At 30.5% G+C, this 17436-nt stretch overlaps 1 protein-coding gene and 3 non-coding genes across 4 annotated transcripts in view; 1 reads left to right on the top strand and 3 right to left on the bottom strand.

Moving 5' to 3' along the window:
* Positions 1-6705: 6705 nt before the first annotated feature.
* Trnas-gcu (transfer RNA serine (anticodon GCU)) lies at positions 6706-6787 on the bottom strand. The gene has a single exon. It is a non-coding gene; the product is annotated as a tRNA-Ser (tRNA).
* A 305-nt stretch (positions 6788-7092) lies between these two features.
* On the bottom strand, positions 7093-7174 carry Trnas-gcu (transfer RNA serine (anticodon GCU)). The gene has a single exon. It is a non-coding gene; the product is annotated as a tRNA-Ser (tRNA).
* A 3448-nt stretch (positions 7175-10622) lies between these two features.
* LOC129988230 (integrin alpha-PS2-like) overlaps positions 10623-17436 on the bottom strand; it is a 134213-nt gene continuing 127399 nt past the window's right edge. Inside the window, exons 28-30 of the mRNA XM_056096401.1 lie at positions 15742-15843; positions 14891-15016; positions 10623-13103 (exon numbers count right to left, since the gene is read on the bottom strand). Of these exons, the coding sequence (XP_055952376.1) occupies positions 13002-13103; positions 14891-15016; positions 15742-15843 (330 nt within the window). The 3' untranslated portion in view covers positions 10623-13001. The remainder of the gene's footprint in view (positions 13104-14890; positions 15017-15741; positions 15844-17436) is intronic.
* Trnas-gcu (transfer RNA serine (anticodon GCU)) lies at positions 13989-14070 on the top strand. Its single transcript has one exon. It is a non-coding gene; the product is annotated as a tRNA-Ser (tRNA).

Below are 17436 nucleotides of genomic sequence, written 5' to 3'. Positions count from 1 at the left end.
CAATGGACTTGTAGAACGTTTCCACAGGGATCTTAAGAGTTCTATTATAGCCCATTGTCAACCAAACTGGACTGAAACTATTCCCATAGTTTTACTCGGAATTCGATCTGCAATTAAACCGGACATAAATGCCACATGTGCTGAATTAGTCTTTGGTACAACTCTCAGATTGCCTTCTGACATTTTAACCTCAAAAGTAGATCTATCAGTACCAACAGATACTTATGTATCAAAATTCAAAGCACTAATGCAATCTATAAATCCTATCTCTACGTCTAGACACTCGGTTAAACCTATTTATATTCATCCATCCTTAAGTACTTGCTCTCATGTATTTTTGAGAGTGGACAGTGTTAAACCTCCTCTTTCACCTCCTTACACTGGTCCACACCTTGTAATCAGCAGGAAAGGTAAAACTTTTGTATTAAAAGTTAATAATAAAAATGTAACAGTTTCCATAGACCGTGTCAAACCTGCATATGTGTTGACAGGATCTAATGACTCGTTACCTTCTATACCTGCAACTATTCATAAAACTCAAGGTGAACTTTCTTCTAAAAATGAACAATTACCGACAAAACCAACTACCACTCGTAGTGGACGTCATGTCCATTTTCCAACGAGATTAATTACTGAGATATAAATTGTTATGCATATATATATATATTGTAACTGTAATTTTATGTATTTCATATATTATTGCATCTATTTACTTCAATTTCTATTTACCATTTGAAATCATTATCCTATATTATACTTATTGTATTATGTGATGTTTTATTTTTATGCGCGTATAATTATCTTGTATTATCACATTTGTCGTTCTCCTTGTTCACTAGGGGGATACTCATGTAGTGATCGTAGCGCCATCTTTAATCATGTCATTCTAAAGCGCTACCTATCTACTTTCCCTAATACAATCTATGTTATTACTTCTCCCGGGGAATCCCCGTTCTGTGTATACGTGCGCTAAGCAGCGATGTTCGATAGTAGTTAGTATAATAAAGAGTTTATTTTTCTAATAGCGATGAAATGCTTTATACTACACTCTACATGAACATCACCACAATATTATTAATTAATATTAAATATAAAATTTATTAATTGTAATTAATACTTAATTTACTAATTTAAGTAACGTGTGATTGAATTAATTTATAAATTTGATTTTTTTTCAAAACTATTTATTTAATTTCTTTATTGGAGTAAACCATTTTCTGAAAAATTGAATTAAATATATATGTCATTTCTTTAAAATGTTTACTTTAGTTCTCTATTCTACCAATAGATGGCGCCAGCAGTAAGCAGAATATATGCAATCAAAGTCATGTCACAAGCAATTAAAAATGATCCTTATAGTGCATCGTCAAATGCGAATGTCGGAAAGTCAAGGTCACTCCCATGAAGTAGAGCAGCGACTTCACACTTTCCAGTGAAGTCACCGCTCCAATAAATTTCAGTGATATGCAATTCAATGATACGATTATTCCAAGAATAACCGATCTGTTCACTTTTCAACCCATTCATTTCAACATTCAACCCAACAGATTTCTCCTTTTCTGTTTTGTTCGAGAGCTTCCATTGGACAGATCGTATTGATTGTTACTTTCTATCGTGATCCAAAACCTGTAATTGAAATATCACCAGTAAGATCGTATCAAGGATTTGAATCACACCCCTCTTTGAAAAGTATTGATCACTGGTATTTGTGACTTTATGATATTGGTTACGTAATAATCGCTCGTAAAATATTCGTCATTTCTACTAACGACATCGTAAAATCAGTTCAGTCGTTGTGAGTCGAAATTCGTAACTTTTCAAAACTATTTTATTCAGGTAAAATATCAGGTGTTCTGATGAGCCACCCGCATTAGGGTGGAACGAAAGTGGCCTTTAATTTTTTTTTTTTTTTAACTTTTAGTTTGATAATAGTGGGGAAAAGTTACTTTATAGGTTCAAAAAATATTAAAAAGTTTGGTTGCAATATTACATTATCTTGAGGTGCCACAAAGAGCTTGAAGTTTGTAAAAGAATTGAGAAAACTGGCAAATTTTAAAATGAACCTTTAAGAAATTTATTTAGATTTTAGATTGTTAATAATAGGGAAAAGTTGCCCTTTAGGTTTAAAAGGAATTAAAAAAAAGTGTTCGTGCAGTACTACAACATCTTGAGGTGCCACAAAAAATTTAAAGTTTGTAAAAAAATTGAAAAATTATAAACTTTGATTTTTTTTTAAAAATTATGAATTTTTTCGTACATAAATATTACAAAAGATGATTTTAAATACATATATAAGTATTACAATTGGAAAACATATATAAATATTACAATTGAGACGGCCGGCCTTTTATAGTTCAAGGAAGGAGGGCAGAGAAGGTTCTGGAACAATCAGGCATATCTCGCTTCCTATTGGCTCAATCGTTAAAATTCTGGAATATTTCAGTATTATCTATTTTGTCGCCAAAATCGTCAACTTTGTAGCAAAGCCTTGAGATCATTGATTCGGTATCCGATCAGTATCCAACAGAGCTAATCGTAAAATGGTCTTTCCAGTGATTGAACCAACCATGCTGGGAAGAAACATTACAGATTTGTAACAATATCTATTGGGCATACACTCGTATTCGGCATTAAAATTAATCTGAGAGCACTAGTCTTTATTTCCATAGAACTGAGGACAACCATAGTCACATTGCTCCTTCGTCACTACACGGCTGGTTGTGCTTCTAAAATGGAACTGAAAATAAAAAAAATATATATTGTTACGAATCCTTGATGCGGCTTCTCAGCATAGTGGGAACCATAAGAGGTCCCACAGTTTGGCGACGAACTTGGCAACCATTTGGCGACTTGGCGGCGAATTTGGCGACGAATTTGGCGACTTGGCGACGCATTTGGTGACTTTGGCGCCAAAATAGATTATACCCGAAACATCGAGAATTTTCCCGATCCGTCCAGTAGGAACCGAGTTACGCCTCGAACGTTCATGATTGGTTGAGAGGCTTCTAGCCCCGCCTCCTGAGACCTATAAAAGGAAGCAGCCGCAGCTGCCGAGTCTTCGTGAACCGGTCGTGAATTGAGTAGTCGGAAACGACAGAGAAGAGAGTCGTGAACCAGAGAGTAGTCGAAAGCGACGATGAAGAAATGGTCTTCCAGGGATAAGCGGAGCAGCGACGGAGTCAAGCTAGTGCTGAACTAAGCTGTGCGCTACTGTCTGCAGTAGAGAGTCTTGTTATATGCTGCTGTGTATGCTGTTGTTGCTGCACGTCTCTGCTGAAGATAATCGTCTTCTGTGCTGTATATAGTTGTCGTCTTTGTGCTGTCCTGTGTGTCTTCGTGTAAATAAACGTCGTTATTTTATTTTCTACTGCCGACTGCTGATCGAGCGTTCTCCACACCATATAACTCCCACTATCCAAACGAACCCCGGAAATTTCGTAACAATATAAAAATTTGAAACTCTGACAGAAATTGAAATGTTAATCATGTTCATTATTGCAAAGTGTTTCTAAAATCATGACACAAACTTTAAAGATATAGAGCATTAGAAAACATAAGTCTTTAAAGATGCAAAACAAGTCATTTTTATTAAAAATATGAAATCGAGATGCAAAAAAACGGCTGCTGCAGGGGACATTTTGTTAATAAATGACAATCTGATTATTTAATTAAAAAAAAAACACTTTGATGTTAAAGGAGACTTGCATCCACACCCACTCACTTAATACACACACACACTTAAAAAATGTAAAACACTGTAAAAGGTTTTGCTGCTCTTCAGCTTTTCTAACCTTAATAGGTTTTTTTGTCCCTAGTCTGTGCTTAGCGTTGGCGTCTTTCATGCTATAAGCATTACTTCAATGCCATTTGCAGTTTCATTATTGTGGAGATAACACTATAATAATAATAATAAAAAAAAATTATCATTTGAAATATTAAAATTTTTGTCACTATAGCTGCAATTATGATAGCTGACAGTTTATGACGTCATTCTCTATTACATACTTTAAAATACCTATACAACAAATTTCATTCCATTCCATTGAATAATATAATCGCTAAAATATCATATAGCACAGACAGCACAGCAGCACACTACGGCAAACAGTTGCCCACAAGTAGTAATCGATCACAGCACAAAAAGCGGCCAGACAGAATCCAGTAGGAGAGGGGACCCAAGGAGCTTCGCTCTACGGTTTCTCCAAACGGCTGAAGTTCTCACTGTCACCTCGCTTTAGCTGTATCCAACTGCCGACTCACTACCACACGACTGGCTACTCCACACACAATTTAATGTTGCTTCCACAATAGACAACAGGACTCGGCACACAACCCAGTTCAGCAATAGCTTGGAATCCACACAACACTCCGCCATTGCTTCGCTATCCTCTCAAAGACTCGTTACTTGTCTACGATTTCGATCTGGTTCACTGCAGCTTGAGACTGTCGGTCTTTTATAACTTCCGAGAGGTGGGCCGAGAACCTTCTGGGCCAATCAGGAATATCTCGGCGTATCTCAGTTCCTATTGGATGGATCGATAAAATTCTCGAAGTTTCCAGCATTATCCATTTTGTCGCCGAAGTCGCCAAATTCTTCGCCACGTTGGTCGTCAAACTCTGAGATCACTGGCTCGGCACCCGAGCAGCATCCAATACAGATTATTGTAAATCAATCTTTTTGGTGATAGAGCTAACCGTGCTGGGAAGCAACTTTACAGACTTGTAACACTATATATATATATATATATATATATATATATATATATATATATATATATATATTTGCTTTTATTAATAACTTGGTTAACTTAAATAAATGTTCAGAAATATAAAACTAAAATGGCTGTAAAATGTATTATTTGAAGGCTTTTATTTTCTCGTATAAGTAGTATAGAGAAAGAATAATAATCGTCGAAAAATTCAAACTCGAGATTTTGACGAATCTCCACGTTTTAGACCATCCTAAGTTCAAAAAACACATTTTTCGAAAACGTCTGTATGTCCGTCTGTCACAAAGATAAGTCAAAAACGCTTTGAGCTAGAAGGGTGAAATCTGGTATACGATCGTTACACCAAGTTCGTAAAATTCTACCAAATTTTGAATAAAATCTGTTCTGAGAAAGTCCATCTGTCCGGCTGTTTGAATATAAGTTACGATAATCACAAAATGAATAGAGTTAAATCGATAAAATTCAGCCCATTTAACATCTATAGAATAGGTATTGTCAAATTTTCAGCCACATGACTGTATGTCCGTCTTGAGCCGAGTTGACTGTCTGTCAGTCTGTACTTTCAGAAATATATAAATGCAATTACTCAAAAACGCAATGACTTAAATATATCAAATTTGGAATTTTTGGAATCAAATTTGGAAGATTTTGTGACTACAAGTGCAATCATGTGTCAAATTTTTGTTTCAATCGGGCTAGAAAAACGTACCTGAAACACAAAGTTGGTTTTCAAGTACTATTAACCACTTTTCAGGGATTAATCGCCAAATAACTCGCCAAGGGCCAATAGATTCTACAAAATAGCTAAATTCATGCCAAAAGTTAATATTTCGTGACTATTGTACGCCAGTGCCATGCAAGGCATTCTCTGGATAACACCTTTATTAGGGAATATGTCAGAAAGGTTTAGAGAGATCACTCACGTTGGTTTTTTTAAACAAATTATATTGCCCACCATCTTTTACCCTGCATCTCAGACGACGTTTGCACATCCCTGGGGCAAGGTAAATTTAACACACGACACTCAAAACAGGGGGAAAAATGCTTTTATGAAGTTTTGCATCGCATAAAGTTTTCTGTATTTGAAGCCAGTTCTAAAAAACTGAATTTTAAAATTAGATTTTTATTTTAAATTTTGAATCGATTTGCAATGAGTTTTTATGAACGCCAAGTATCCTTTTCAGAAACGCAAGCAGATATGAAAACGGTTTCCCAGAAAAGATTCAGTAAACTCTTGCATCGTGGTGGCACAATATCCTTCAAGATGAGATATTTGCTGCTCTTTTTTTAAAAATTCGAATTGCATTTTTTTTTTCTTTTTTTCTTTTCCAGACTATGAGAAAATTATAGTCAGAACTGCAGAAGTAAAAATTTCCAATGAATTCTGTCTCTTAACACCAAAGGAATACTTTTTTTTCTTTCAGTCTTCAAATTTTTGTTTCCTTTCAAAATTTTAAGTTTTTTGAGTTAGCAGACAGCAAAATCATTATGAGATTTTGATTTTATTTGACAACGAATTCTAAAATCCTCCGCGCTTTTGCGTCTGCGTTAGGATGGGTTTATTTCGTCAAAATAGGGGTGAGAGGGAAGATGAAAGGAAGGGATGTTTACATTTAACAATATAATAAACTCGGATTAACAGCAGACTGAATTAAAATACTACGGTCAGAAACGACATGATATTCACTCGTGAAAAAAAAAATAACATAAAAAGAGCTTAATAGGGCGAAAATCAAGGTCAAAGAATGACGAAGAATTCCGGAAATGCCCTCATCCTTCGATATCTCTCCCCTTAATTAGATAGAATCGTCGAAAAGTTGTCGTCTCAGAACATTGAAATGAACAGTAACTTTTTTGAGATATCCGCTTTTATAGTTGAACTTATTATTTACGAATTTTTAATTATTCTCATAATCCTAATTTAATTTGCCAATTGCGTTTACTGATTTGGATTTAAACGATAAAAATGAGCTTCCGACGAGGATGGGATTCGAACCCACGCGGGCAGAGCCCAATGGATTAGCAGTCCATCGCCTTAACCACTCGGCCACCTCGCCTCCTCAGTAACATTAGGAAGTTGTAGACTTTTTCAGCTACTCTAGAGCTTCCATACATAAAGCGTACAATGTTAGAAAGCCACAACATTAATGCATTTCCATAATGTGCGCAAACAAGAAGGAGACAAGTATGGGGTGTTTAGGTAAATGGGCTTGTGTACTTCAGATGCCTTTTTTTTGGGGGGGGGATATCCGCTTTTATAGTTGAATTTACTATTTACGAATTTCTAGTTATTCCCAGAATCCTAATTGAATTTGCCAATCGCCATTTACTGATTCGGATTTAAACAATAAAAATGAGCTTCCGACGAGGATGGGATTCGAACCCACGCGGGCAGAGCCCAATGGATTAGCAGTCCATCGCCTTAACCACTCGGCCACCTCGTCTCCTCAATAACATCAGTTAAATTGTAGACTTCTTCAGCTATTGTAGAGAGTAGAGATTCTAACATGAAGCGTGCGATGTTAGAAAGCTACAGCATTAATGCATTTTCATACATGTACGCAAACAAGAAGTAGACAAATATGTGGTGTTTAGGTAAGTAGAATTGTGTGCCTCAGATGCTTTTATTAGTCATGAGAGGAAACTAAAGCAAAATCCTTTCCCTTCCTTTAAAAAATTGTTCTACTGAATTTTTTTTATTTATTATTATTATTACTTTTTCGTATACGAAGTGTACAAAGAGAAATATAGTAACAAAAAAAGAAAATAGACTTTGACGAATTTCCTGGTTTTATACCACCTTGACTCCAAAAAATACATTTTTAGAATTATGTTTGCCTATATGTTAATAACATAAACAATTTCGGATTTCTGATTATGTAAAATAGACAAGTACCTAGACAGCTGTATCGAAGGTAGGAAGTTGCAGACAGTTGAATTAAAAAATGCTATTAGTTTAGTTGTAAATTAAATAAATTCATATGAAATTGAAACGTTTGTGAATTTGAATATTAAGATTAAAAACTGTTAAAATTATAAATTGAGGTAAAAATAATAATTAAAAAATGGCACATTAATATGTTTTACTTTTTTATTCATAAAATTTGCATTTTTATTTATACATAATTTAGAATTTTGTAATTCTTTATTCTTTGCTGTTTTTTTTTATGAGTGTTTTAATTTACTTTGTGGTCAGTGTTTCTTGTGTGTTTTTGATTAATGCTCTCTGTAGTGTGCTTATTTAAAATAAATAAACTGATTAAATAATTGATGTGAATTACTGGCGGCAATCAATGTATCGATTATTCATTAAGTGGTTATGTTATATTTTACTTGGCAGTTCCTGTAAAATGATATATTAGCTTGATATTGATTATTTCTTTATTATCTTTCATATTCTGATGCTTTTCTTATGTTATATTTGTAAGCAAGAAAACCATTAATTAATGTTATTATTAATTAATGATTTTAATTCATTATTAATTAATGATTTCAATTTATAATTACTTAATCATTATTAATTAATGGTTTCAATTAATTATTATAAATTAATCAATTGTGATTAATTTTTGAAGAATTTTGCAGATATTAACCATTTTTTTCCTTAATATGAATATTAAAACATAAAAAGAACATTTACACAATATTCTGAAATATTTCTTACGCAATGTTTACACAAAGCCTCTGAAATAAAAATAAACTAAAGAAACTCATTAACCTGTTAATTAATTAAAAAGCTGAAATTTTGAAGTATTTGCTTCCTCAAAGTGCCTAATTCTTCCAATGGAATCGTATAATCTTTAAAAATTTATAGATCGCTACATTCTTTTAGCGAGAGGGGACTTGGAAAAGGTACAATCCTTTTCATCTGACTACAGTTCATTACTATGTGCTCCGTCTTACAATAACTTTCTTGTAACTTGAAAAGGAGACGTTAATCTAAATAAACTAAATCAGCAATTTTATATAGTATAAAATAATAAGAATAAGTCATCTTGTATAGCAGCAATTTTTATAAAATACAGGGTGTTAATTGATTATTGTCGGGGTTTCCGTACCACATAATTTTCGAATAAAAAATATTACGCAAAAACCGATTACGTATTCGTAAATTACAACTCAAAGAATTTTATTGATTCTTTGAGTTGTACTATCCGAATACATAATTCTTTGAGTTGTAATTTACGTATTCATAATTCTTTGAGTTGTAATTTACGAATACGTAATTCTTTGAGTTGTAATTTACGTATTCATAATTCTTTTGAGTTGTAATTTACGAATACATTATCGCCTTCAGCTGAATGCCTACAAAGTGCAAATTGTGCAAGCTTTACACTTTAATATCATTAATAAAATTCTTTGAGTTGTAATTTACGAATACGTAATCGGTTTTTGCGTAATATTTTTTATTCGAAAGTTATGAGGTACGGAAACCCCGACAATAATTAATGAACACCCTATATCTTTCAAAAAGGAAAAAATGTATTGAAAGTCTTATGTGTAAATAATATGAAGAGGGAAATAATTTAAAGTGGAGAACTTTCATTGTTTTAAATCGTAATTATTTTCTTGCATACATTTTTTTTTTTTTTTTTTTTTTTTTTTTTTAGATCTACTTCTTTAACCAACGAGAACGGTTCCCCAAAACTTTCTCATATGCTCTCTGATAGTTATCCTAGAGAACGGCTTACATAACAGTAACTTACAATAGTTACGAAATTTTATGAATCTACTTATAAATCTATCGTGTCATTTTTGGCGATGAAATTCTTTACACCGAATTTGTAGACTTATATCAAAATTTGAGCAAATTCCATTAGGAGGAATCTGTCCGTCCTTCTATTCGAATATAACACGACAACTACAAAAGGGAGAGATATTGATACATCAAGTTAGGTACAAAGATTTAACATCGATTGTGTAGACATGTGTCATATTTAGAGCTAAATTCAACAAGAGGTTGATCGTCTTTTGATTTGTGCTTTCAGAAACATGTAAAAGCGATAACTCAAAAAGGGAATGACTTTAATATATCAGATTTGGTATGTAATTTTGTAACTACAAGAGCAGCTTTGTGTCAAATTTTTGTTTCAATCGGTTGGGAAAAACGCATTGAAAACACAAATTTGATTTTCGGATTCAATTAACGGCATGCCAAGCATTAGTCGCCAAAAAACTCGCCAGGCATCATACGATAGATTCAGCAAAAATGTTAAATTAATGTCAAAGATTCAATATTTCTTAACTATTGTACGCCAATGCCAAGCAAAGCGTTTTCTGAGATGACACCTTTATTATAGAGTAAGTTTCGGGGAGACAACTTCCTCTAGTTATTAAACCAACATGATCACCATTTCGTTTGCTTTAAAAACATTTATGCAATTGAAATATTTTATGAGTAATTTCTTTTTTTTTATTTTGATAATATTTGTTTTGAAATATCTTACATATATAAAATTCAAATAAATAAGTAGGTATCTTAAATATACGTATATAATAAAAACAGACAATTGGTATTTGCATATAATCATAAGAGGTAAAAAATAAAACAGCAGAAAATGCTTGCATTAATTTGTGACAGACAGTTTTCAGTTATAATTATTTTACCACCTATTTCATAGAAAGCATTAAATTGTCTGAAACGAATAAACAAAAGCCATACATGTTATTTCAATAATATAAATTGAATCAAATATTCAAAAAATGTTTTTTTTTATCTATTAATAGGCATACAATTAAAATAAATACAGCTATCAAATATATTTAAAAAATGTTCTTTGTGTGAATAGAATTCAACGAATAATTTTCACGAGTATTCAAGTTTTTATAAAAAATTCTTTATTAATATTTCAAAAAAAAAATCAAAATCACAATTTTAAAATAGCTTCTTAATTTAAATCACAAATTCTGGATAAAAGGCAAATATTTCACACATATTTTACAATAGATTTTAAAAAAAAAAGCTTATATTAGAGAAAAATTAAAATTCAGTCAATAATATAAATTTGAGTGATTTAAATACAAACAAATGATCAGTTTTCAATAGATATAATTTTTTAGTGCAATGTGAAATTTTCGATTAAAAAAATACGAATAAACACATATAAATAATATTGATTAGATAATTCTGTTAAAATCCAAACATCGTTTATTTATTTTTTAGTATTAAGCCAGTTGTTGTTTTTCTAGGTTATATTGAAACAACGACCTTTTGGAACTGCCTATTTTAAAAACTACAAAAATACCAGACAGCAAATAATGACACAAACAATAATTTATTGACAAGAACAAAATAAGTAATCTTCTTATAAATCCAGATCATTATTTAGTACCACCATAATGGTACTCAATAATTCTCTCTCCGCCCAACTCTAGCATTTTAATCCTCCAGCTGCATATCCCGCGATTTCCGCGGGTTTGTAAATCAGTCTATTTTATGTTGCATCCCGAATTCTTAGCAGTTTGTTTATTTTTACGATTACAGATTTTTATTATATTATATTATTATCGTATAACATATAGTATCAGTTCACTTTTTTTAAAAGATATTTGAACTTATTTGCAAACATCGCATCTAAATAGTGATTTTAAGGAATTAAGCAGCCAGAGGGTTAACCCTATTAATTAAATGTATCGATTGTACTTTGTCATCTGATACATTTCTAGGTACTGAAGGCACTGTTTCCCTATGGCAAATTCATCTCTTTCCAAAATGTCAGTTGCATATGAAGTAAATGGTTATGATTGTTTCTATCAATTTTCATTGTTCTTACCAGGTCCGATTTTATCGCTAGTATTCCTAGGTAAAAGCATAGGAGAGCAATAACAATGGGACTACTATCCAACACGTATAGGTCGGTTATTCTTTTAGCTTCTGCCTTTTTGATAAGTATTGAATTGCAACATATATTACAAATTATGTTAATGAATTATTAATGCTTAAAAGGCAACTTAATGAATATTACTGTTTTAGTTTTGCAATTTAATTGTTGTTTTTAGCTCATGGGTAATATGGGAATTAACATTTTAAATCTAATTCATTATACTCGCCATGCAAATAATTTTTATTTTCATGTATATTCTAATTTGTATGTATTATTTGTATTTTCATAAAGCCATGTAAAACATTTGTATGTAATATGCAAATATGTGATGGTAAATCAGACAGCTAAAATTGGGCGGAAACAGAAAAAACAGAAAACCAACATTCTAAATATAAAATAACATTTGTCAACTATAGAATATTTTATAATTGAAAAAAAAAAAAAATCTGACAAATTATAAGCAAATGTTAGACACAAAAATTAAATCAAAACATCTTTCTATATTCAATACAACCGTTCTGTACTTCAATAAATATTTTTGAAAAATAAAAATTCTTAAAGCATCTGTTTTCGAGGCATGCTCGCGTAAGGCACGAGCATCCATCAGATTCAAAATAGTCCATTGATAATTCCATTGAAAGAATGCTTAATAATTGAGCACTGTTACAAGAAACATTGCTGCTTTGTAAGCAGATGACATTCTGTTTCGAATGCGATGACTTTCTTCGTAATAAATTGTTGCCATTTCAACAATCAAAATAGCTTATTAAAAAAAAAAGGATTTTATGATTTTAATTTCATACTCTTTATAGCAATAAAAGTATCGAAACTGCATTCCTAAAATCAACACACTTTATTTTGTATAGCAAAAGTTCAGCCATCTGGAAGTCTTTCATGTTGATTATTAAAGCATCTGCTTTATAAGCATGTAGTAAACACACCTGCTTTTAGCTCGTCTGATTCGATATTCCACTGATAATTGATTCCATTTCGCTGCAAGAATTGTCAAAGATAATTGAGATTATTTTTATTAACTATATGGTGTTATTTACCTTAAACATCTGCCACTTTAGCATTTTGAAAATAAAACTATAAAGTTAATTTTTGTCAGACTTTTGATCGCACTAAAAAGTCTTGAAAATGCACTCCAAAAATGTCAACACATTGTAATTATATTTTAACACATTATATTAGTTCTGTCCCTTGAAGTCTTTCATGAATATAACAGGAATGCGAATACAGATATTTTTTCCCACATTTGTTAGCACATATGTTAAAAGCACATGCTTTATCGAAGTCTGCATAAGATGAAATCTTATGATGGTTATCAACGTTATTGGGATGTAACATGAGTGGTCCTTTGTAGCACATTATAGGTCCATCTCGAATGTCTTTAGATTCATCAGAAGTTCACTCACAATAAATATAAATATTTCGCACATTCTTATCACAATGCAGCATCACCACTGGCCATTCGGTATCCGTTTCTCTCATTTAAAGGTTCTTTTTCAGGGACTTCCTGAGGTCTTTTTCGTTTGAAAAATCCAAGCTAAATGAGACGAAAAGTAAGAATTAGTATTTCATATAAAAATAAACTATACTAATTGAATCTATTTATGTTTTAGTTTGTATAATATTACGAAAACATACTTTTTTTTTTACGGACAACGAAAATATCCAATTTATATTTTTTATTAAAATAGACATTTATACAATTAAAATATACATTTTGAGTTAGTCGGTATTAGAGTTTCATTTGTTTAGAATTATAATAAGTGTTTTTTTAACAGTTTCTTATTTGAATGAAAAATCGGTTCCAGAATTTTACTTATAAATATTTAAATTATATTAAAATATAGATTAGATTTAATGTTTAAAAAGTGAGAAAAATATTAATAAAAAAATTAATCTTTAAGTTTTTGATATCCACATAATGTAACAAGACATCATGTTTTAACAAGGATAATCATGATTTACATCCTGGATTCAGAATTTGAATTAAATGTCCTACATTTTCCAAATTTTCACTCGTCATTAAAGAACTCATTAAACTAATTTAATTAAATTTTTCAAAAATGGCGCTTATAAAGCATTCTTCTTCTAAACTTTTATAGTATAAAGAATATGGTTATTTTGTTATGCTTAATCTGGATTAATTAATCTAAAAAAAGGTTAATTAATAGCATATCGCCTTTTTAAAATCTATTCTCAGAATGTAGTTCATTATATTATTGTTTCAGATGAAAAAAAAAATATTTATTCATTTAAAAAGTTTAGCCGTTTTGTCCAATATCTCGTTACGTACACGACATATATCATATGCCCGGACAAATAACAATGGGCTGCTTTATTTAAATTAGATGAAATCGTAGCTTTTATTCCTTTTTACAGTCACTTTTATGAGCTATAAATATCAAAGTGCTTCTTAGTGTGTGACGAGGTGGCCGAGTGGTTAAGGCGATGGACTGCTAATCCATTGGGCTCTGCCCGCGTGGGTTCGAATCCCATCCTCGTCGGAGTAACAATTTTCTGAAATCTTCTATTTAATACCTGCAAGTTTTGCTTCTGTGACGAAGCATAAATCAATGTAAATAACGGTGTATCCATGTAGTCATTAAATCGGGCAAAAATGTTTTGCACTTGTATTTTTTTTAAGAATTTCTAATCTCAACAACGAAGTCTGATAAAGTTATTGTGTTAAAAACGTTATTTGTTTTATCGTCTGCGCTTTCACAACACTTATTTAGTCGCCATTTCTGCAATAAATCATTTTGAATTCATAAAATTATACCAAAATAATACAGAGTATTATTAAATACTTCCCTTAAATTTGAATTAATTTAAGGGAATTTTAATTTTTCAAAAATTAAACGAAGGGAATTTCAATTAAATATTAATTGAAATTAAATGTTTTGGAAATGTAAATAGATTAATTTTTTTTTCAATTACAGATCATATTTTAAATCCAGACACATCAAATAATCTATTGTGCATTTCAATATTGAATGAACTTTTTAAAAAATGGACCTGTTACAATAATAACATTAAAAAAATATTTATTTGTATTTTAATGTCATCCAAAAATTATTTTTTTGAGCGATAAAGAATTCCAACTCTATCTCGGAAAAACAAATTTTTAATTAATTAAAAATTTAACTAAAATTTTGAAAATCTTTTCTTATTAAGTATTTAATGCTTTAACAAAATATGTGCTGAATTTTTTTCAGTACTTTTTGGACGATTTTTATATCGAGCAATTTATGGATAGTACACCACTTTGAAAACACTATCTTGTCAACATTATACCTAGTGAAAAATAATAAACGCATTCATTACCTTCCATAATAATAAAGCCAATAGGGCTAAAAGTAGAAGACCGATGCAAATGGCCAATATTATCCACCACCATGGAATCATGTACGGGGCCAGTGCAACATCGAGAAGACTGACTTTAGAAGAAACCTAAAAATAAAAAGGATTTAATATTATAAAATTTTCCAAAACGATCCGAACGAAGTTTCTGTTTTAAGCTTGAATAATTCCGAAATATTGCATATTGACCTTTACTAAAATCATTTCTTAATTAAAACCATGAAATAGCGTTATTTATAATTAAATGTAAAATGCAATCCTGTTCTTAAATATGATACAACTAGAATAAAGTATTAATTCTTTCTTTTTTAATAAAAAAAAAATATTGAAAATGGTCTTTTGATATGCATTTTATTTTCTTTATTTGAAATCAGACGATAAAATAAAATAAGAAATAATAATTTTAAAAAAAGCAGAAAGTTGGCCTTAATTAATATGCAGCTTTGGAATAAATATGTTGATAAAGCTTGAAATTAAAATAAATAAATAAAAAGTAAAAGATAAATGTCATTTGAAGACGATTAATTGATATTAAATTAAATGCATTAAAAAGTGAGTTTGTTTTTTGTAGCAATATTGAAATTAAATCTCAATTAACTCATTCGACATCAGATTATGTTTCAACTATAATGCTTTTCAACTATTATAAAACAACTCCAATTATAATTACTAGATTTTCTTATTAGCGTTTAATTAAATATGAAACATCAACAAACACATTTCATGTTACAAGCTTCGAAATTTTCGAAAAAGAAATTCCAAACACTTTTAATATGAATAAAAAAAAATAGCATAAATGTAATAAAATTACAAACCACATATATCTTGTAGGGAAGATAACTTGGATCAACGCCATACGGAAGCTGTGTAATACGGGTTACCAATTTTGAAGAAGTTTTCACCTCACTAAGTCCAAGCTGCAAAGAAATGGAGATTATTCTAGTAAATTTTTAGAAAAATTATAAATAACATTAAAAAAAAAAGAAAGATAATTTCAAAAAATTACGTACAACTTTGGAATCGATATTTTATTTTCTTCATATTATGTCAAAGTAAATAACTGTACATCTTCAAGCCTTTGGAACTTCTTAATTTCAATTAATCAGATTAAGGATTCGGATCGTGTTATAAATTTAAATTCTTTTTTGTTACATTTAATAATGTATCTTTATTATCTTTAGAACAGCAAACAAATTATTTATTAACCTTTGCATTAACATTTAATTATTTCCTTATGGTGGCTTATATTGCATGCCAGACGAGTTTTTTTTTTTTCTATCATGCAAAGGTACATGAAACATGAAGTTGTAAGGCAGGTGATTACCTTAAAAGTGTTTTATTTTATTTTATTTATTTTTTGCAGAATTATGAATTTTTTTTTAAATTTAATATTCTTAATGTTTGAGCAGAATTCTTTATAAAACAATTAGAATTTTGTTTCTATTTTTTGGGAAATTACACCGATTGTTATATTTGCATTTTTAATGCTAGTTTACAATTTTAGAGGCTATTTTCCCAAATACAGAATATGATAGAATTTTCTTACAAAAAACTTCATAAATAAAAATCTGAAGCATAATTTTTTTAGTGCTTCACAATGTGAAAAAATTTGAGAATTTTGTGTTATTTATCAGTCGAACCCCAATATTTAAAGAATCAATAGAAATATAGCTTATTTTTTATTTCAGGAACAAGATAATAATTTTTTTAAGCTATCTGCAAAATTTTAAGCAAATCATTTGATAAGCCTCTAAACTAGAAGATTTTTATATCTCTTTTGAAACAAAAAACGAGACATCTTTTTCAATTTTGAAAAAACTTTGGGCACTTAACTGGTATATTTTGGTTTCATAGATGGATTTTTTTTCAAACTTTTTGATGTAAATATTCAAAAATATAACAATTTTCGAATGTTTAAAAAAAAATCATCTCGAACGTAGTTACATACCTTAAGGATGGTTCTAATTAGAGTATATATCTTATATTACAGTAGACACCCGATTATCCGCGGGCGGGTTAACCGCGCCTGCCGCACTAAGTTTTTTTTTTTTTTTTTTAATTTTTTTTTTTTTTTTTTTTTTTTGCTTCCAAGCAAAGAGAAAATGTTTCCAAAGCAAGAAACAAACACAAATGACTGATTTCTTCAAAAAGGTGTAATTTTACAGTTATGCTTTTGTAATTACATAATACATTACAGTATTAAAACAGTACATATGTATTCATTTTTCTGTGTATTCTTGACGCCTCTCGTAAATACAAAGCACTTTTCTGTTTTCATTAACAAAATGCATTTTAGGCTAGTTTTGAGTGATATACTAAAATATTAAGCGTTCGTTAAACATTTCCTGCTGTTTATTTTACGTTTTATTGTACATAAAACGTTTTTTTCAAAGTTGAAATGACTATTTTCTCTTTTGCTATACCCGTTTTTAGCTTTTTTCGGATTATCAGCGATTTTTGTTATCCGCGGCGGTCGCGCCACCCAGTTCCGCGGATAATCGGGAGTGTAC

The sequence above is a fragment of the Argiope bruennichi genome, chromosome 10 (assembly GCF_947563725.1).
Source record: "Argiope bruennichi chromosome 10, qqArgBrue1.1, whole genome shotgun sequence".
NCBI lineage: Eukaryota > Metazoa > Arthropoda > Arachnida > Araneae > Araneidae > Argiope > Argiope bruennichi.
Note: the sequence above shows the minus strand (reverse complement) of the source record. Positions and strands in the feature narration are given on the sequence as shown.